Source organism: Lampris incognitus, chromosome 13, assembly GCF_029633865.1.
Source record: "Lampris incognitus isolate fLamInc1 chromosome 13, fLamInc1.hap2, whole genome shotgun sequence".
Taxonomy (NCBI): domain Eukaryota; kingdom Metazoa; phylum Chordata; class Actinopteri; order Lampriformes; family Lampridae; genus Lampris; species Lampris incognitus.
Genome location: NC_079223.1, coordinates 52257027 through 52276564, shown reverse-complemented (window position 1 = coordinate 52276564; position 19538 = coordinate 52257027). Strand labels below are relative to the sequence as shown.

The window sequence follows — 19538 nt, the reverse complement described above, 5'->3', positions numbered from 1 at the left end:
TTTGGGTAGAAGGAGAGGTGGGTAGAGAGAGGTGGTGGAGAGAGAGGTGGGTAGAGAGAGGTGGATCGAGAGCGAGGTGGGTTGACAGATCTGGGTAGGGTGAGGTGGGTAGAGAGAGGTGGATCGAGAGCGAGGTGGGTTGACAGATCTGGGTAGGGTGAGGTGGGTAGAGAGAGGTGGATAGAGGGAAAGTTGAGTAGAGAGAGAGGTGGGTAGAGAAAGGTGGGTAGAGAGAAGTTGGTAGAGATAGAGGTAGGTTGAGGGAGGTGGGTAGAGGAAAAGTTGTGTAGAGGAAAAGTTGGGTAGAGGGAGAGGTGGGTAGAGAGAGGTGGGATAGAGGGAAAGTTGGGTAGAGGGAGAGGTGGGTAGAGAGAGTTGGGATAGAGTGAAAGTTGGGTAGAGGGAGAGGTGGGATAGAGGAAAAGTTGGGTAGAGTGAGAGGTGGGTAGAGAGAGGTGGGATAGAGGGAAAGTTGGGTAGAGGGAGAGGTGGGTAGAGAGAAAGGTGGGTAGAGGGAAAGTTTGGTAGAGGGAGAGGTGGGTAGAGAGAGGTGGGATAGAGGAAAAGTTGGGTAGAGTGAGAGGTGGGTAGAGAGAGGTGGGATAGAGGGAAAGTTGGGTAGAGTGAGAGGTGGGTAGAGAGAGTTGGGATAGAGGGAAAGTTGGGTAGAGGGAGAGGTGGGATAGAGGGAAAGTTGGGTAGAGGGAGAGGTGGATAGAGAGAAAGGTGGGTAGAGGGAAAGTTCGGTACAGGGAGAGGTGGGTAGAGAGAGGTGGTGGAGAGAGGTGGGTAGAGGGAAAGTTTGGTAGAGGGAGAGGTGGGTAGAGGGAAAGTTTGGTAGAGTGAGAGGTGGGTAGAGAGAGGTGGGATAGAGGGAAAGTTGGGTAGAGGGAGAGGTGGGTATAGAGAGTTGGGATAGAGTGAAAGTGAAAGTTGGGTAGAGGGAGAGGTGGGTAGAGGGAGAGGTGGGTAGAGGGAGAGGTGGGATAGAGGGAAAGTTGGGTAGAGGGAGAGGTGGGTAGAGGGAGAGGTGGGTAGAGAGAGGTGGGTAGAGAGAGAGGTGGGTAGAGAGAAAGGTGGGATAGAGGGAGAGGTGGGTAGAGGGAGAGGTGGGTAGAGAGAGAGGTGGGTAGCGAGAGAGAGGTGGGTAGAGAGAAAGGTGGGTAGAGGGAGAGGTGGGTAGAGAGAGAGAAGTGGGTAGAGAGAGAGGTGGGTAGAGAGAAAGGTGGGTAGAGGGAGAGGTGGGTAGAGAGAGAGAAGTGGGTAGAGAGAGAGGTGGGTAGAGAGAGAGGTGGGTAGAGGGAGAGATGGGTAGAGAGAGATTTGGGTAGAGAGAAAGGTGGGTAGAGGGAGGTGGGTAGAGGGAGAGATGGGTAGAGAGAGGGTAGAGGGACCCTCTCTCTCTACCCACCTCTACTATCTTTCTAATGTATAACTATATACATTAGAAAGATAGTAACAGACCCTCATGCAGCAGAACCCAATAAATTGAACTATACAAAACAACCTTATAGATGGACAAACAATAGCAAAGATGACTACCAGAAAGCAATCAGACATCAAACAATTCAATCCCAACTAGACAATTTTCTTTCCACCTCAATTCCCCGCAACATTGAGGGCCTGAATCAGGCTGTACAATATATTAACAACATATTTGACAATGCGGCAGATTTATCCGATCTTAAAAAGCTTCAGCATCTCAGATCAAAAAAGTCAGATAATGAAAAGTGGTATGACGCAGACTGCAGGCATCTAAGGAAAACACTCAGAACTTTACCAAATCAAACACACAGACAACCTGACAATCCTGAGCTCCGCTATCAATATTGGGAAACACTGAAACTATACAGAAGAACACTCACAACTAAAAGGGAACAGTATGCACAGCAACAACATAACGCAATTGAAGAGTCCATTGACTCAAATAATTTCTGGAAAAAATGGCACTCTTTCAGCAAACCACACGAGGAAGAATTGGCTATTCAAAATGGTGAAATATGGAAAAAACACTTTGAAAACCTGTATAGTACTATTGCACTCAATTCAGCCCAAAATGATCTCCTCAACAAGCTACAAACCCTAGAATTAACCATTAAAGACAATCAAAAACCTTTAGATTACCAAATTTCCAAAGAAGAGCTGCAGGCTAAGATCCAAGCCCTACAACCAGGGAAGGCCAGTGGTCCTGATGGTAATTTAAATGAAATGCTGAAATTTAGCAACCATAAGTTCAACATTGCCATATTAAAATTATTCAACCTCGTTCTGAGCACTGGACATTTCCCTGACATCTGGAGCAAGGGAATTGTCACACCGATCTTTAAAAATTGAAATAAATTTGACCCAAACAATTATCAAGGCATTTGTGTCAGTAGCAACCAGGGGAAGTTATTCTGCAGCATCCTAAACAGTCGACTGCAAAACATCCTCAGTGAACATAATGTCCTGAGCCGAAGTCAAATCGGTTTTACATCACAACACCGAACTACAGACCATATCTATACCCTCCACACCCTCATAATAAACATGTCCACCAAAACAAGAACAAAATGTTATCTTGCTTTGTAGATTTCAAAAAAGCATTTGACTCAATTTGGCACAACGGTCTGTTTCTGAAATTAATTGAAAAAGGTGTAGGAGAAAACATATGGCATAATTAAAACAATGTATACAAATAATAAATGCGCTGTTAAAATTGCCAATATGGAAACAGATTTTTTTCCCCTAAAGTAGGGGTGTGAAACAGGGCTGCAGTCTCAGCCTCACCCAGTTTAACATTTATATTGATGAACTGGCAAAAGCTCTCGAACAATCAGATATCCCTGGTCTCACCCTCTCTGACGCACAAATTAAATGCCTATTTTTTGCAGATGATCTAATATTATTAGCTCCATCTAAAGAGGCATTACAACAGCAACTGGATCATCTGCAAAACTCAGACCTGAGCTCTGACAGTTAATCTGAAAAAAAAAACTAGAATCATGATCTTCCAGAAACGACCCAGGTGTCAGGGAAACTCAACTAGGTTCTTACTAGGCTCCACTGACATAGAACACACACACAGCTACGCTACAAATACTCGAGGCTAATAATTACCTGTACAGGAAATTTCAATCTCACTATTAATGATCTCAGAGACAAGGGAAGAAGGGCTTTCTATACTATAAAAAAGTCTTCAAACATAGACATACCTGTTAGAACATGGCTCAAAATATTCAAATCCATAATTGAACCAATGTTACTATATGGTAGTGAAGTGGGGTGTCCTCTTGCAAATCAAGACTTTGAAAAATGGGACAAACACCCAGTTGAAACTCTGCACACTGAGATTTGCAAGAGCATGCTCAGAGTACACAGGAACACGCCCAACAATGGAGGCTGAGCAGAACTGGGCCAGTTTTCCCTGTTAATAACAATGCAAAAAAGAGCAATTAAATTCTACCAACACCTACAAGCAAGTGACCCCAACTCCTACCATCACAAAGCTCTCAGTTACCAAGAGGAGAACAAAGAGAGGAGCCCCCTCAGCCAGCTGGTCCTGAGGCTCAGCTCAGCCAACAGCACGAGTCATCAGGACAAACTTCACATAATCTGGCCCAACCACATTATAGCTAAAGAAAAAGAAAATTACATTAACCATTGGACATCTATCACAAAAACTCAAAGCAAACTTCAGTGTTATGTGGCTCTAAAAAGACGGTACACGATGGCAGACTACTGACCACCGTGACCGATCAGAAACTGAGAAAGGCACTGACTATGAACAGACTCAGTGATCACAGCTTGGCCATAGAGACTGGCTGACGCAGGCAGACCTGGCTGCCCAGAGAAGACAGGCTGTGTCCACTCTGTCCAGAGAGACAGGTGGAGACAGAACAACATTTCCTGCTACAATGTAGCACATACGAAGACTTAAGAACAAAATTCTTCAAAAAAATCAAATGTAAATTCCAAGACTTCAACGCACTCTCTGACCAGACCAAAATGACTTGGACACACTCTCTGACCAGGCCAAAATGACTTGGACACACTCTCTGACCAGACCAACATGACTTGGACACACTCTCTGACCAGCCCAAAAGGACTTGGACACATTCTCTGACCAGACCACAATGACTTGGACACACTCTCTGACCAGGCCAAAATGACTTGGACACACTCTCTGACCAGACCAACATGACTTGGACACACTCTCTGACCAGACCAAAAGGACTTGGACACACTCTCTGACCAGACCACAATGACTTGGACACATTCTCTGACCAGGCCAAAATGACTTGGACACATTCTCTGACCAGACCAAAAGGACTTGGACACACTCTCTGACCAGACCAAAATGACTTGGACACATTCTCTGACTTGGACACACTCTCTGACCAGGCCAAAATGACTTGGACACACTCTCTGACCAGACCAACATGACTTGGACACACTCTCTGACCAGACCAAAAGGACTTGGACACACTCTCTGACCAGACCAAAATGCAACATGTACTTTGGGACACAGTGTCAGCTCATAGGTGCAGCAAGATATGTCAGATCATGTCCCAGCTTAAGAGACAAGGATCACAACACATGACAGCTGTAGTCTCCTCACACCCCATGCTCCTCCTTCTGATCTACTTCTGTTTCTCTATTGTTATGGCTGTGTTATTGTTTCTTTATTGATCGTTACAATGTTGTGTTGAAGTTCATTATTAGTGTTATTGTGTACCGTTCAAACTGTATTTTTGATGCTTTGGCAACATTGTTGTAAAACTTTCCTGCCAATAAAGCCCTCTGAATTGAATTGAAATGACAGGTGGGTAGAGAGAGAGGTGGGTAGAGGGAGAGGTGGGTAGAGAGGGAGAGGTGGGTAGAGAGAGAGAGGTGATACAGAGAGAGGTGGGTAGAGAGAAAGGTGGGTAGAGGGAGAAGTGAGTAGAGAAAGAGGTGGGTAGAGAGAAAGGTGGGTAGAAGGGGAGGTGGGTAGGGAGAGAGAGGTGGGTAGAGGGAGAGGTGGGTAGTGAGAGAGAGGTGGGTAGAGCGAGAGTTGGGTAGAGAGAGAGGTGATAGAGAGAGAGGTGGGTAGAAGGAGAGGTAGGTAGAGAGAGAGAGGTGGGTAGACGGAGAGGTGATAGAGAGAGAGGTGGGTAGAAGGAGAGGTAGGTAGAGAGAGAGAGGTGGGTAGAGGGAGATGTGGATAGAGAGAGAGGTGGGTAGAGTGAGAGGTGGGTAGAGAGAGAGAGATCATAGAGAGAGAGGTGGGGTAGAGGGAGAGGTGATAGAGAGAGAGGTGGGTAGAAGGAGAGGTAGGTAGAGAGAGAGAGGTGGGTAGAGGGAGATGTGGTTAGAGAGAGAGGTGGGTAGAGTTTGAGGTGGGTAGAAAGAGTGGTGGGGTAGAGGGAGAGATGGGTAGAGAGAGAGGTGATAGAGAGAGAGGTGGGTAGAGGGAGACATGGGTAGAGAGAGAGGTGATAGAGAGAGAGGTGGGTAGAGGGAGACATGGGTAGAGAGAGAGGTGATAGAGAGAGAGGTGGGTAGAGGGAGAGGTGATAGAGAGAGAGGTGGGTAGAAGGAGAGGTAGGTAGAGAGAGAGAGGTGGGGTAGAGGGAGAGGTGGGTAGAGAGAGGTGATAGAGAGAGAGGTGGGTAGAGAGAGAGGTGGGGTAGAGGGAGAGGTGGGTAGAGAGAGAGGTGATAGAGAGAGAGGTGGGTAGAGGGAGAGGTGATAGAGAGAGAGGTAGGTAGAGAGAAAGGTGGGTAGAGAGAGAGAGGTGGGTAGAGAGAGAGAGGTGGGTAGAGAGAGAGAGAGGTGGGCAGAGAGAGGTGGGTAGAGAGCGAGAGGTGGGTAGAGAGAGAGAGAGTGGTGGGTAGAGAGAGAGAGGTGGGTAGAGAGAGAGAGAGGTGGGCAGAGAGAGGTGGGTAGAGAGAGATAGGTGGGTAGAGAGAGAGAGAGGTGGGTAGAGAGAGAGAGGTGGGTAGAGAGGGAGAGGTGGGTAGAGAGAGAGAGGTGGATAGAGAGAGAGGTAGGTAGAGAGAGAGGTGGGTAGAGAGAGAGAGGTGGGTAGAGAGAGAGAGGTGGGTAGAGAAAGAGAGAGGTGGGTAGAGAGAGAGAGGTGGGTAGAGAGAGAGAGTGGTGGGTAGAGAGAGAGAGGTGGGTAGAGAGAGAGAGGGGTGGGCAGAGAGAGGTGGGTAGAGAGATAGGTGGGTAGAGAGAGAGAGAGGTGGGTAGAGAGAGAGAGGTGGGTAGAGAGGGAGAGGTGGGTAGAGAGAGAGGTGGGTAAAGAGAGAGAGAGGTGGGCAGAGAGAGGTAGGTAAAGAGAGAGAGAGGTGGGTAGAGAGAGAGAGGTGGGTAGAGAGAGAGGTGAGTAGAGAGAGACGTGGGTAAAGGGAGAGAGAGGTGGGCAGAGAGAGGTGGGTAGAGAGAGAGAGAGGTGGGTAGAGAGAGAGAGAGGTGGGTAGAGAGAGAGAGGTGGGTAGAGAGAGAGGTGAGTAGAGAGAGACGTGGGTAAAGGGAGAGAGAGGTGGGCAGAGAGAGGTGGGTAGAGAGAGAGAGAGGTGGGTAGAGAGAGAGAGAGGTGGGTAGAGAGCATATCAAATGTGACTTGTGGAGCAGAACGCCTGGGCCATGTAAGAGGTAGTACAGGGACATTGTTGTCTGTGAAACTGCCTCTCCTCTCCGGCCAGAGAGGCTTTCTTAGCATGCTGCAGTAGAAAGGAAATCAAGTACGACTTTCTGATTAGTGCCATAACGTGTCCGACCTGTATGAAAAGCTGAAGTCAATATTTGTGAGGCGTATTAAACATATTTCACTCTTTCTTACTCGCTTGGTGAGGATTCCCACTAATACATGTAATAATGTCTAACTAGCTGTTCACAAAGCTGGACGTCAATAAATATCTGGTCACCCCACGGTCTAAAATGAGAAACAAAGAAGAAGTAGACGGTGAGCTTGTGTTGCTAGTCAGTTCACATGATAGTAGTAAGCAATTTGTGGTAACCTTGTTGGCCCCAGGTCAGCATTCCTACAATTCTTACACGAGAATTTACAATCTCAAGGCTCGAACTTTCATCTAGATACATCATTATGCCACATAAAGTTTTCTGTAAATACAGTACCTTCCTCACAGTAATGAGGAAGACTGTAAATGCAGTACCTTCCTCACAGTAATGAGGAAGACTGCAAAGATGTCCAGAGCACAATATTTCCAAATTTTCTATGACGTCGAACAAGTTTCTTGTTTTATTATATCCAAAAATCAGAGGCGTGGACTCAACTAACATGACTTGGACTCGATTCAGACTCACAAATTTGATGACTTCAGACCTGACAAAACTTAAAAATACTTGCAGCTCGACTTTGCATTTACACCAGTGACTCATGACTTGACTTGGACTTGAGCCTTTTGACTTGAAAGACCTGATAACTTATCTGAGCCCTGTCATGGTTTGTCCTGTTTGGACCCAAAATCAGATACAGACACGAGGTTGAAGGTAATGATGAAGATTTATTTTTAGACTGCAAAAGGTGGTTGGTGAATGTGTAGATGATTGGCTGGTTGGAAAGGTTGTCCAGGGAGACAATGGGGAAAGGTGAGGCCAGGCTGGGCAGACAAGCTGGCAGTCCAGTGAGCTGATGAAGCAGGCAGGCAGACATGGCATGGGTGGGCAGAGGACATGAAGGAATCCTGAACACAGGAAGACACACGGTGACATCAGCAGGCATGAGGAAGTGTGGATGAGGCAAGTTAGGAAAAATATACTTAAGCAACTGGTACTGGAGAGGCTGAGAGAGTTGTTGCCACAGAAACAGGCTGAAAAATCTGGAGATGAGTGGAAGGAGAGCCAGGGTTCTTATGCTGGAGTGCTGATCCATAGATTACAGACAGGTGAAGTGAAGTGGGAGCCAGGGGAGAAAGAGTGAGCCACACCAATGCCACACACACACTGACAGACACAGTGAGAGAGACAGGGGAGGAGGAGACACAAGGGATGGAAGGAACACAGAGAAACATAGGGAAAATCTCGAGTCATGGCCGAAGCCGTGACAGGACCCCCCCTTCAACAGGTGCCTGCTGGAGGCCCACCTGGCTTTTCAGGATGCCTCCAGTGGAAGTCATGAATGAGGGTGGGATCCAGGATGTTGAGTGGTGGGACCCAAAACTGTTCTTCTGGGCCATATGCTTCCCAGTCTACAAGATATTGAACACCCTGGCCCTGTTCGGTGAATCTTTATAGAGGCGGGCAACTTAAACCTCACTGCAATGGGGTTGATGGCCTCTTCAGTTTTAAATAGGCCATAGTAACTGGGTGCCAACTTATGGGAGTCCACTTGAAGAGGTAAGTCACAGGATGACAGCCACACCTTCTCCGCAGGCTGGTAGTCAGGCACAGGGGTCAACAATACAGTGGTTATGGGCAGCAGACCAGAGGAGAGCAGATCGAGCAGCCTTCCACACATGGTGGCACCACCGAAGGAGCGCCTGCACGGAAGGCACCACCACTTCCTCCTCTTGTGCTGGAAAAATAGAGGGGGGGGTGATAGCCCAGAGAAGCATGGAAGTACTTCTTCAGAGACTACCACATGCTTCCTCCCATACATGTGGAGTCACCAGCCGCTTCTTTTCACCTGACAGTGAGGAGTTTCGCCAGGGGGACGTAGCGCATGGGAGGATCATGCTATTCCCCCCAGTTCCTCCTCCCCCCTGAACAGGTAGCCTGACCAACCAGAGGAGGCTCTAGTGCAGTGACCAGGACACATACCCACATCCAGCTTCCGACCTGCAGACACGGCCAATTGTGTCTGTAAGGATGCCCGACCAAGCCGGAGGTAACACGGGGATTCGAACTGATGAGCCCAGTGTTAGTAGCCAACAGAATAGACCGCCACACCACCTGGACACCCCAGTAGGCATTTTTACACAGGGATTTTGCAATAATGGTGTAATGAAGACTGGTCTTTATGCTGGCTTTGTTTTTCTTTTTTACACTTAACCAAACAAAGGCCACATCATCGGGCCCAGTGTGTGATTTTACAAAGCATGCCGGCGGTCCAGAAGCAGGGGCGTCATGATGCGTAACACAGCAGCAGCAGCAGCAGCAGCTGTCACGTCCTGCTGGCTGTCCCTTTTACAGAGATGTCGATTTGGTTTTGTGACCACCTCCACTTTCGGCTTAACGCTAGAAACACAATGACCTTCCCATGACCCCCCCCCCATTCCATCGCCATACCTTTTACACAGAGCAGCAAGGCGGCTTAATGGCACAACATCCCTGCCTTGAAAAGGCTGTGTAAAAAGCCCAAGAGATACAGACAGAGGAGGAGACAAAAAGGAAGTAGGGAACACAGAGCAACATAAAGAAAATCTAGTGTGACACTGAAGATGACAAACCCAAAGATGAAACACGTTTACAAAGTGTGCAGCCAATCCACTGGACAATGGCGATTGTGCTTCCTGAACACTTTCCCGTGTATTTTATGGATTTTGGGCTGCTGATCACAAAAACCACCTTAAGATTTTCCTATCACTTACAGTTTTGTAGATATAACCTATTTGTGTGATTTCCCATTATATTTTAAGTCTACTAGTATGTTGCCTACAAAGCAAGCTGTTTTGGTCAGTGCCAGCATGCCTGGGCAGTGTAGGTGCTATGCAGATGCTGTGTTAGGCAGCCTGGGCATGCTGAGTCAGGTTACATGCTGCAGACAGGCTATAGGAGCTGCTCACATGTACACATGCTGTTTGGACGCATGTTGGTGCACATGTTCTTCAGGCAACAGCATAGTGAGTATTCCTAACAACAGGATTCATTGTCTTCAGGAAGACTTAACACAGCAGAAATGTCTCGTCAGTGCTGCAGCAGCTGCAGTACATCCTGGTACAGCTGTGGTGAGGACACACTTAAGACTCAAACACACACCATGGCTGCACTTATTAAGAAAGACTATGAGCTCTACTTCAGATGTAACACTGGTGACCAAGAGAAACCCTGGGCTCCTCACATTTGTTGCGCAACATGTGCAGTCAACCTGAGAGCCTGACTCAGAGGTACTCGGAAGTCAATGCCATTTGCAGTCCCAATGATATGGCGAGAACAGAAGGATCACGTGATGGACTGTTACTTCTGTCTGACCAATGTATCTGGCTTCTCTACTAACAATAAGAACTCTATTGAATACCCCAACCTGCTTTCAGCCATGACACCAGTGCCACATGATGACAGTTTGCCAGTCCCGAAGCCACCGGAGACAAGGAGCCTAGATGAGGCAGATGAAGATGCCACAACACATGAACCAGATGTGGAAAACGACACTGATCCAGATGTTGAACCCGTTATGCCTGGTTATCCTCATCTGATAACACAGCCAGGATTAAATGACCTGGTCAGGGTCTTAGATTTGTCAAAAGCTGAAGCAGGACTACTTGGTTCAAGATTGCAAGGATGGGGTTTGCTGTCACCAGGTACAAACATTTCTATCTTTCAGAACCATCAAGATCATTTGACAAACTTCTTTACGCAGGTTGACAACCTGTTTCTGCACTGACATTGATGGACTGTTCATGGCTTTGGCTTGTGTGCAGGACCCACAACAATGGTGTCTTTTTATAGATTCATCAAAGTTCAGCCTGAAAGCTATCCTGCTACACAATGGCAGTGTCCACCCTTCAGTACGCATTGGCTCTGCAGTACATATGAAGGAAACCTACAATAACATGGAAGTGTTGTTGGAACACATACAGTACAACAACTACGACTAGAACGTGTGGTGATGTAAAAGTACTGGCATTGCTACTAGGAATGCAGCTGGGGTATACAAAGTACTGTTGTTTCCTGTGTGAACGGGATAGCCGCGCAACAGAGCCACATCACATTAAAAAGAACTGGCCGCTCTGTAAGCATTTCACTCCAGGGCAGAAAAGTGTGACATAAACCACTTGTTGACCCAACAAAGATATTTCTGCCCCCTCTTCTTATAAAACTCAGATTGATGAAACATTTTGTGAAGGCAATGAACAAAGAAGGTGATGGACTTCACTACCTGAGACCGATGTTTCCAAGAGTAACTGGTGCCGAGATGAGGGAAGGCATTTTTGTTGGTCCACAAATCAGACAGGTCATCAGTGACAGGGAGGTAGAAGATCTGCTAGAGGAAATAGCATGGAAGGCATTTCAGGATGTTGTTGAGATGTTCTTGGCAACTACAGAGCACCACACTACACTGGGCTGCTGGACAACATGCTTAAAGCACACAAAACCATGAAGTGACACATGTCATTTGAAAGTCATGTTGTGCATCACACGTGAACTTCTTCCCTGCTGGTCTTGGTGCAGTCAGTGAGGAACGTGGTGAAAGGTTTCACCAGGACATGTGACCATGGAAAAGAGGTATCAGGGCAACTGGGACCCGTCAGTGCTGGCTGACTGTTGTTGGACACTGACACGAGAGGCACCAGATGCTGAGTACAAACCAACACCATCTGCACAACGTTTTAAACTCAGTTGAACTAACACCATGTGACAGCATCATTATGTGATTAAACATGTCACATCCAATAAAAGTTATTTAATGTTCCTCCAAATTCCTATGTGAAACAGCACATCTGAAATTATTTTTGTGTTCAGCTTGACATTTTCTATCATAATCTCTATTTTTTTCAGGGAGCAAAACGTTTGAAAAAAATTGTGTAACAATTCCACTTTGAATCAATCTGCAATGAATACACATTTTAAAAAGGATTCATGATTTGCATAAATGTAGTAAGTTAATGTCTTGGTGCATGCTCAGTAATCCAGGTAAAGTAATCCCAGTAAGGGGAATCAGATCATCTGGACACAGCGTTTAGTGGGAGAGACGTTTCATCATCATCTAAGTGACTTTGACAGTCTCCGATGATGCCAGGTATCCTCAACCTTCTAAACAGCACAGCTGTATAACGACAGAAACCAGTGATCAGTTTCATGCGCAGATGCTGTGAGCATTAACTGGAGTGTGTACTGTGTACTGTTGACAGAGGGCTGGGAAGAGCAGTCACAGTGTTGTAGGAGGGGGCAGCAGTACATCCAGCAGTACACTTTTACTATACTGTCACTGCAGCTGTTCCCCAGCTATTGGATATGTATGAATGAGGTGTTTAACTGCTTATGTAAGATAACTCATATTAAGGACATGTGATTTGTATCCCCCTGTAGTACATTAAGGACTTCTATAACAGGACGGCAGTCAGTCGTAATGGCACCGGGCTGAACGGAGAGGCGCTGACCCTCATGTATTCGCTCACTGTGTCTGTCTTCGCCATCGGAGGCCTAGTGGGGTCTCTTATGGTTGGCGTGCTGGTAACTCGCTTTGGCAGGTGAGGTGTCTCTACACCACACACACACACACACACACACACACCCACACACACATGCACACACACGCACACACATGCACACACATGCACGCACACGCACACACACACATGCACACACGCACACACACACACGCACATGCACACACACACACACGCACATGCACACACACATGCACGCACACGCACGCACACACATGCACACACGCACACACACACACGCACATGCACACACGCACACACACACACGCACATGCACACACACACACACACACGCACATGCACACACACACACACATGCACGCACACGCACACACACACATGCACACACGCACACACACACACGCACACACACACACGCACATGCACACACACATGCACGCACACACACACATGCACACACGCACACACAGACACGCACATGCACACACACATGCACACACACATGCACGCACACATGCACACACACACACACACATGCACACACACACGCACACACATGCACACACATGCACACACACACACAGTGATAAATGCATATATGTGGCCGGGGAAGTAAGGGGGGGTGAATCATTATGCAATGTTATCATCATCATCGGCGGTCTCTCAGGGTCAAGTATAACTGTCCTCCATCTAGGTCCTTGTAGGTCTTCAGGTGGACATAGAGTCCGATCATACAGCTGTATATTTTGGGGGCAATGTGGGGAAGGGTGTGAAGAAGTGGTTGAGGATGAGGTTTGGGTCTTTCTGGTAACTCGCTCCTTTCTTAGTCTTCACTTGTTTTCAGCAGCACAGTGGAGGTCAGGGTTGTAGCACCCCCCCCCCCCCACAGACAGCCAGTCTCCAGGCCTCCCTGTTTTTTGCTGCTTGTCCCCGGGTGTTAAGGTCAATACCAAAACCTTTTGATGTGGACCTTGATGTTGTCTTTATATCGATCATTTTGTCCTCCTGGGGCACAGTGTCCTGTCACCAGCTGAGAGTGAAAGACTTGTTTCGGGAGGCGAGAGTCAGACATGCAGAGGACTTGGCCAGTCCAGCTCAGCTGATGTTATGCAATGGTGACAGTTATAGTAGGCATGTTGGCCTCCTCGAGGATGCTGAAGTTGGTGCGCTTATCCTCCCAGCTGATCTTAAGACTCTTCCTGACGCATCGCTGTTGGTATGCCTCGAGTGCCTTCAGGTGCCTGCTATATTTGGTCCAGGTTTCTGAGCCATACAGTAGGGTGGGCAGCACCACCGCTTTGTACACAACATGTTTTGTTCTGGCCTGAAGGTCGTGGTTTTCAAAAACCCTTTTACTCAATCTTGAGAAGGCCCGGCTGGCACAACTGAGATGATGGTGTATTTCAATGTCAGTGTTGACTTTGGAGGAGAGAAGGCTGCCAAGATATGGGAACTGTTCCGTGTTTTTGAGTCTGGTGTTGTCTACAGAGATGGATGGGGGCAGAGTAGGCATATTTCCGTTGGGTGGCGGTCGGTAGAGGATATGGTTCTTTTTCATGTTAATAGCCAAGCCAAGCTGCTTGTATGCCTTTGCAAAAGCGTCCAGTATGATCTGTAGTTCCTCTTCTATGAGGGACACTAAGGCATTGTCATCGGCGTACTGCAGCTCTGTGATGGATTTGGTGGTGGTTTTACCTTTAGCCCTGTATATGATTTTGACTCCCTGGGGCAGATTGGGAACAATGAAGTGGAGGATGGTGGCAATGAAGACAGAGAACAGGGTTGGGGCAATGACACAGCCTTGTTAAACTCCTGTGGGGACCTTGGAGGACTCTGTCTCGTCTCCATAACTGCTGAGTACTCTAGCTGACATAGTATCATGTAGTAGTCATAGTACTCTGATATATTTGTCAGGGCAGCCTATTTTTGACAGAACTAGCCAGAGGGCCTGGTGGTTTCCAGAATCAAAAGCTTTGGTTAAGTCTGTGAAGGCCATGCACAATGCTTTTACTGGGCTTTTTCCTGGAGTTGGCAAGCAAGTAAAACTAATGTCCATGGTGCCTTTGTCAGGACAAAAACCGCTCTGGGATTCTGGCAGAATTTCCTCTGATATTGGGAGGAGTCTGTTAACCAGGGCTTTCCCTGTGGTGGAAAGCAAGTAAATGCCATGGTAGTTGCCGCACTCAGCGTTGTCACCTTGATAAATATATATAGACAATGAATGCATCCCTAAGTTGCACAGGGATTTCCTCTTTTTCCCATCTGTTAGGTAGCAGGTACTTCTGCTGGCATTCCATTAGGACCAGGATTTTCATCTTCCTGATAGCATCCTGGACTTCTCTTAGACTAGATGATGCTGCCATGTCCTTGTCTTTGGGTTGTTGAGGGCGTTGTTGGAGGGCATCCATCTCAAGGCTGGAGTCCCAGTTTAAAAGGTCCTGGTAGTGTTCTTTCAACTTCACTTTGATTGAATTGTTGTCTGTTAGCAGTCTGTGTCCATCGTTGGAGTGAAGTGGGGTTAGACGGCGGTGACTAGGACCGTATATTGCTTGAGTAGCATCGAAGAAGCCTCTGGTATCCCCAGCATCTGCACAGTGCTGGATCTCAAGCGCCTTCTAATCCACCACTGGTTCTTCAATTACCTGACCCGGTTTTGGATGGCTGACTTTGCTCTTGCATGGGCAGCTCGTGTATTTTGGAAGTTGAGGTCATTCTGCCAGATGGCATGCCTCTTGACATTGGTTAACTGTTGGATTTCCAGGTCATTCTCATCAGACCAATCTTGGTGGTTCTTCATCGTATGTCCATGAGTGGTTTTACAGTTGCCAGTGAGTGCAATCCTGAGTATATCCCAGTGGCTTTCACTATCAACTGGATACTGTTTGGGGATTGATGTACTGAGCATGGCCTGGAACTGTTGATGAGAGGAGGTATCAGTAAGTCTTTCAAGGTTGAGCTTTGGGTGGCTCTGCTTTTTCTGCACCCTTTTTTCCCGGTGAAGTTGGGTGGACAGGATGGAGCGGATAAGGTGGTAGTCAGTCCACCAGTCATCTGCACTGATCATCACTCTGGTGTTTAGTACCTCATGTCGGTCTCTTTGATGGCTGATAATGTAGTCAATGAGGTGCAAAATGTTAGAACAAGGGTGCCTCCAGGTTGTTTTAAAATTGTTGTTCTGGCGGAAGAATGTGTTGGTGATGATTAGGCTGTGTTCTGAGCATGTTGTTAACAGCCGGATGTCATTGAAGTTTATGTTTCCAACTCCTTCCTTGCCAATTATGCCTCTCCACAAGTTGTAATTTTGTCCTACTCTGGCATTGGAATCTCCAAGCAGGATTAGCTTGTCCTCCTTGGGAACTTTGGTGAAAACTGTCCAGGTTGGCATAGAAGGTCTCCTTTACTTCATCTTGTGAGCCAAGTGTTGGAGTATATGCACTGATGAAAGTGATGCTTTGGTGAAGCTTTTTATTTACAAGTGCCAGTCGTATTTGTCATCAGGCATTCACTGATGCCCAGTGGAAACAGCAAAATGGCAAATGAGGCTGTTTTTGATGGCAAAGCCCACACTGGATCCTCGGCTCATCAGCTGCTTTTCCCTCCCAGAAAACAGTGTAACCACCCATCTCCTTGTTCAGCTTTCCTTGGTCAGCCAATCAGGTTTCAGAGAGTGCAGCAATATCAATCTGGAATCTCCTCAGCTCCTGGGCGATGATGACAGTACGCCATTCAGGTTGATTGCTGGATTGATTGTCCATGAGGGTCCGTATGCTCTGGGCTCCAAAGTATATAAGAGTTTATGTTTCAGATCACATGGTGATGATCCCTCTGAATTCAGTGGCCCAGACAGGAGGTATGAGGCAGACTATGTTTAGGGCACCTTTTCTAGTCCCCTCCCCAACTGGGGTGAGCAGAGTGGATCCTTAGTAGGGCTGCTCAGTTGTGGGTACAGCAGCCGAGAAGCCCCTCTGCCTCAGTCCCAGGTCTTAGCAACTGATTATACACCCACCACCTGTGTGCCAGGTTGTGGCTAGGGGCTGCCAGACTTCACTGTCCTACCTCCGTCACCTCTTCCTGATCACCACGGCACAGCCCTCATTTCATTTTTAACATGTGGCTGCACATTGTTTTTAATGGCAATACATTGAAGTGAAGTGAATTGCATTGAATTGAATTGAATTGAATTGAATTGAATTGAATTGAATTGAATTGAATTGACCCTGGATGTTTATGGGTTCATCCTTGCGGGAGGATGCCTGCACATGACAGCTTTTTACGTGGAGAGGCCGATGTGCTTGCAGCCAGGAATGATGTGTCCTTTTGAGACTAGAGTTATATATAGGTGTTGCCTCTGTTCTGTACTGACACACAGTTCAGTAAACTCCCTCTAGAGGGAGCGCTGACCTGAGAAACACGACACAAACACAAGTTTAATACACGCTACAGAAACACAAGTTTAATACACATGACAGAAACACAAATTTAATACACACGACAGAAACACAAGTTTGCTGCCAGTGAAGATCGCATTCATCTGCACTACACCAGCTTCCTGGACATTTACATGCAAATGAAAAGCAGCTGTTTACAGACTCCATAAAGCTGATCACTCTTCCCACTGCAGTGTTGGACATCTTATCACTTCTCATGGCTCCTGTCTGTTAGCAGTTATCACAACTCATAACAGCAAGCATGCCTCTTGTGTAGACTGTGTGTATATCAGTGTGGAGATGTCCTTACTGTTTCTGTCCCTGGTTCATGTGCTTTTATGTACCTTCATTAATATCTGCCTTTCTGTGTGTGTGTGTGTGTGTGTGTGTGTGTGTGTGTGTGTGTGTGTGTGTCCAGGAAAGGCACAGTGGTGAACACAACAGTGCTGGTGTTCATTGCTGGTACACTCATGGGCTTCAGCAGGATCTGTGGCTCACCTGAGATGGTTATCTTCGGCCGCTTTGTCACAGGCATCCACTCAGGTACACACACACACACACACACACACACACACACACACACACACACACACACACACACACACACGTACACACACGCACACACACACACGCACACACACACACATGCACACACATACACACACACACACACACAAACATACACACACACACACACACACACACACACTCACAAGTGTACTCAGACATCTACACACACACACGTGTACATTATATATGACCAGCATAATGTGTGCATATCCCATATTCAGATGTGTCACACAGGACAGCATGGTGCTTTAGGTGTTGTCATTGTGAAAGTGATGTTTGTGGTTACTGGAGTTCAAATCATTTCTACATGTTGGTGCAGATGTCCCCTGATGTCCATTGACTGTTACAAGACATGCATTTCATTTGAATTGTGGACCATAATTGCCAATTAGTGCTGTGTGTTGGCAAAACAATTTGTATCATGATACAAAAGTGTCAAGATTCAGTATCTACTACTACCACTACTACTACTACTACTACTACTACTACTACTACTACTACTACTACTACTACAACTACTTTCAGCTGCTCCCGTTAGGGGGCGCCACAGCGGATCATCCGTTTCCATGTCTTCCTGTCGTCTACATCTTCCTCTGTCACACCAGCCACCTGCATGTCCTCCCTCACCACATCCATAAGCCTCCTCTTTGGCCTTCCTCTTCTCCTCTTCCCTGGCAGCTCCATATTCAGCATCCTTCTCCCAATATACCCAGCATCTCTCCTCCACACATGTCCAAACCATCTCCATCTTGTCTCTCTTGCTTTGTCTCCAAACCGTCCAACCTGAGCTGTCACTCTAATATAATCGTTCCTAATCCTGTCCTTCTTCATCACTCCCAGTGAAAATCTTATCATCTTCATCTCTGCCACCTCCAGCTCCACCTCCTGTCTTTTCATCAGTGCCACTGTCTCCAAACCATACAACATAGCTGGTCTCACAACCATCTTGTAAACCTTCCCTTTAACTCTTGCTGGTACCCTTCTGTCACAAGTCACTCCTGACACTCTTCTCCACCCACTCCACCCTGCCTGCGCTCTCTTCTTCACCTCTCTACTGCACTCCCCGTTACTTGGGACAGTTGACCCCAAGTATTTAAACTCATACACCTTCGTCACCTCCACTCCTTGCATCCTCACCATTCCACTGTCCTCCCTCTCATTCACGCATAGGTATTCCGTCTTGCTCCTACTGACTTTCATTCCTCTTCTCTCCAGTGCATACCTCCACCTCTCCAGGCTCTCCTCCACCTGCACCCTACTCTCACTACAGATCACAATGTCATCCGCAAACATCACAGTCCACGGAGACTCCTGCCTGATCTTGTCCGTCAACCTGTCCATCACCACTGCAAACAAGAAAGGGCTCAGAGCCGATCCTAGTTGTAATCCCACCTCCACCTTGAACCCATCTTTCATTCCAACCACCCACCTCACCACTGCCACACCTCCCTCATACATATCCTGCACCACTCCTACATACTTCTCTTCAACTCCCGACTTCATCATAAAATACCACACCTCCTCTCTTGGCACCCTGTCGTATGCTTTCTCTAAATCTACAAAGACACAATGCAACTCCTTCTGGCCTCCTCTATACTTCTCCATCAACATTCTCACAGCAAACACCACATCTGTGGTGCTCTTTCATGGCATGAAACCATACTGCTGCTCGCTGATCATCACCTCTCCTCTTAATCTAGCTTCTATTACTCTTTCCCATATCTTCATGGTGTGGCTGATCAACTTTATACCTCTGCAGTTGCTACAGTTCTGCACATCACCCTTGTTCTTGAAGACCGGTACCAGTATGCTTCTTCTCCACTCCTCAGGCGTCCTCTCACTTTCCAAGATTGTGTTAAACAATCTAGTTAAAACCCCCACTGCCATCTCTCCTAAACATCTCCATGCCTCCACAGGTATGTCATCAGGACCAACTGCCTTTCCACTCTTCATCCTCTTCATAGCTGTCCTCACTTCCTCCTTGCTAATCCACTGCACTTCCTGATTCACTATCCCCACATCATCCAACCTTCTCTCTCTCTCATTTTCTTCATTCATCAGCCCCTCAAAGTACTCCTTCCCCCTTCTCCGCACACTCTCCTCGCTTATCCGCACATGTCCATCTCTATCCTTGATCGCCCTAGCCTGCTGCACATCCTTCGCAGTTCAATCCCTCTGTCTAGTCAATCGGTACAAGTCCTTTTCTCCTTCCTTAGTGTCTAACCTGTCATACAACTCACCATACTCCTTTTCCTTTTCCTTC

At 47.2% G+C, this 19538-nt stretch overlaps 1 protein-coding gene across 1 annotated transcript in view; it reads left to right on the top strand.

Annotated features, from left to right (window-relative positions):
• Positions 1-19538, top strand: part of slc2a15a (solute carrier family 2 member 15a) — a 92090-nt gene that overhangs the window by 13543 nt on the left and 59009 nt on the right. Inside the window, exons 3-4 of the mRNA XM_056291514.1 lie at positions 12178-12338; positions 17124-17248. Of these exons, the coding sequence (XP_056147489.1) occupies positions 12178-12338; positions 17124-17248 (286 nt within the window). The remainder of the gene's footprint in view (positions 1-12177; positions 12339-17123; positions 17249-19538) is intronic.